This window comes from Nematolebias whitei, chromosome 1 (genome assembly GCF_014905685.2).
Source record: "Nematolebias whitei isolate Nwh7 chromosome 1, NemWhi1, whole genome shotgun sequence".
Taxonomy (NCBI): domain Eukaryota; kingdom Metazoa; phylum Chordata; class Actinopteri; order Cyprinodontiformes; family Rivulidae; genus Nematolebias; species Nematolebias whitei.
The window spans coordinates 93,083,614-93,086,113 of NC_056498.1; the positions used below are offsets into that span (position 1 = coordinate 93,083,614).

The window sequence follows — 2,500 nt, forward strand, 5'->3', positions numbered from 1 at the left end:
TTATATGGATGCTTTTAAATTGTTCTGATTGGTGATGTGTTGAAACTCATAAGAATTTATTTAGTTTCAACACATCACCAATCAGAACAATTTAAAAGCATCCATATAACTGATCGATCTAGTGGTTTGACCAAAATAAATCAGTAAAGAAAGGACACTGTAACAAAAATGGTTTGTTAGCTTGCACCAAAAACTCACCACTGGTACACAAGAGGAAAAAGCATTGAAATTCACAAGAAAGACATGCACCATCCTGTGCTCCAAGGAAATTATGTGTATTATTATAAATGCATTACCATTATTACAAACGGAGATTGGAACTCCGGCACAGACAGATGCACACTTCATACTGCTTCAATGGCAGCACAGTGGTACCATTTATTTCCAGTAAACTCACCATTTTTTTGTGCATTCTACCATTAGCTCCTGATAGGATGCCACAAACTGAAACTTGGAGGCATGCTTCCCCACACGCTGCAGTCTCTTCCACACTGAGGCCATGTTACTTTAAGAACTTGTACTTTCAGTGAGGCTATCCCTTTGCTGGACTTCCTTATTTGGGCTAATAATCTATCTGAGCCAGTCCAACCTGCATAAACGCATTGTTAATGTTTCACCGGAAACACACAGAGAGGGGGTATATTGTGGTGTAGGATCCAGCACGTCCAGTGTGGGTTGATTTTATTTACAAGCTGATAAAAAAATCCAAATGTAAGGAGATGAAATCTCTGCAGCAATCTTGGTCTGGTTTCTCAGAAGAAAAGTAATCCATTGTTCCAAAGACACTGTAAGAAACTTGCTGGGTGTCATATTTCCATTTGATGATATTCCTGCAAAAACAATAAAAAGACAGTCAGCAGAGCAAAAGCAGAAATGTAGACCTCTGGAATTCCTGAGAGTTTTGGGTGATTTTTAAATTTTTTTTACATTAAACCCAAAGCTGCAGCGAAACACAATCCTGGATACGTTTGCTGTAAGCATTTAGCGGCTTTCCCGTTAGAGCTGACAGCAGCTTTGCACATGTTACAACAACTTCATGTGTAAGAATGCGATGAGAGCTCCAGCACATCAGCTGCCAGCACGACGTGCCGGGAGGGGCTATTCACTGGCGTGGTGAGCCATCTCTTAGGCTGTTAAAATATGAATATATATGCCGTGCCAGTAATAGAGAAGCTATGACATAATACTAAACCGGGTTGAGTTACCCCCTCCGGTCGGCAAACGCTATGCTCGGAGACCCCCATGAGAAACCATGAACACCTTTTGAAAGCATATTTGATGGAATGTTTCTGAATCCAAGGAATAACCACAGCCGCTGCGTTCCGCTAACCAGAGCAAGTCAAGAGATCCTCATCAAACACTCACCTTACTGTAATATTCGACGCACCCCTCCACCCCCAGTGAGTCGGCCTTAGCAACGGAGATGACGAGCTGTCTACTGCGAGCCAGTAGTCGAACTAAAGTAGAGCTAATTATCTTCACGGGCAGCACAAGACGTAGCTAGCAACCACGGCTAGCCATGACAACAGCGCACACCGGAAACCGTTGCTTAACGGTTTAGACGTTTTCCCAGCTCGTCAACTCCGCGTCTCAAAACGATGAAAAAAAAACATTTGTCAGCACTCGTCCCGCAGATGAGCTGTCCGAAAGTATTTCGACTTCTTAAAGTGATTACCACCGCTAGTTAAGGATAGTTTAGCTGCTTCCCTAACAATTTGTAAAGTGGGAGGAATTTGACTAGGTTTCTTGTATGTAGACAAAATAAAACAATTTACGACAGTGCTATTTACAGATATATGGATAGAATAGCAATACAAAGCTAAATCAATATTATTACATGGATTATTAACTTTTCTGCAAACAATGAGTGAATTACATTTCTACTTTTTGATTTAAAGACAATAAACGGATCGTATTTTGAAGGCATCTGAAATAACTTCCGGTTTAATTTGAAGTAACTTTGACGCAGCTTCTGCTCTGCATCATTTTGCCTGCATTACGCTATGGGGTGCCATTGTAAAATTACACAGTCAAAAATTAACAGCAATATTTTTGGTTTATTTAGACTTTAATAAGGAAAAAGTATTTGTTTTTTATTTTTAAAAGTCATATTTTCACCATGTACATGGTGAAAATATGACTTTGAAAAAATCTGGCATTCTGCTAGCGCATCCACCAAACTTCTGGCATGGCAAATTGGACGTCAACCAGACATGGGCCAGGTCTGGCAATGATGGCACGGTTCACATGAGGCATGCCACTCCTGGGCCAATGATGGTTTAGCTTGATGTGGGCCACATCTGTTCATGCCAAATACGGGCCAGTTATGCAAGTAGCTATGTCACCCATGTGACAATTATCAATTCATTTTCTCACAAGTTGAAAAGTGCCAAAAATGTTAAGAAATGTGTATATGTTTACCAGGTGAAAGCATAGATATCATATAATCACTAGATGCCTCATTGGCTGCTCCGGCGCAGGAATTTCGGACGCCATCTTG

At 40.8% G+C, this 2,500-nt stretch overlaps 1 protein-coding gene across 1 annotated transcript in view; it reads right to left on the reverse strand.

The window, feature by feature from the left end:
- The window catches only part of ehbp1 (EH domain binding protein 1), a gene marked incomplete in the record, with an annotated part of 851,057 nt that extends 849,462 nt beyond the window's left edge, over nt 1–1,595 (reverse strand). Inside the window, 2 exon segments of the mRNA XM_037681251.1 lie at nt 398–830; nt 1,366–1,595. Of these exon segments, the coding sequence (XP_037537179.1) occupies nt 398–501 (104 nt within the window).
- Between the last annotated feature and the right edge of the window lie 905 nt (nt 1,596–2,500).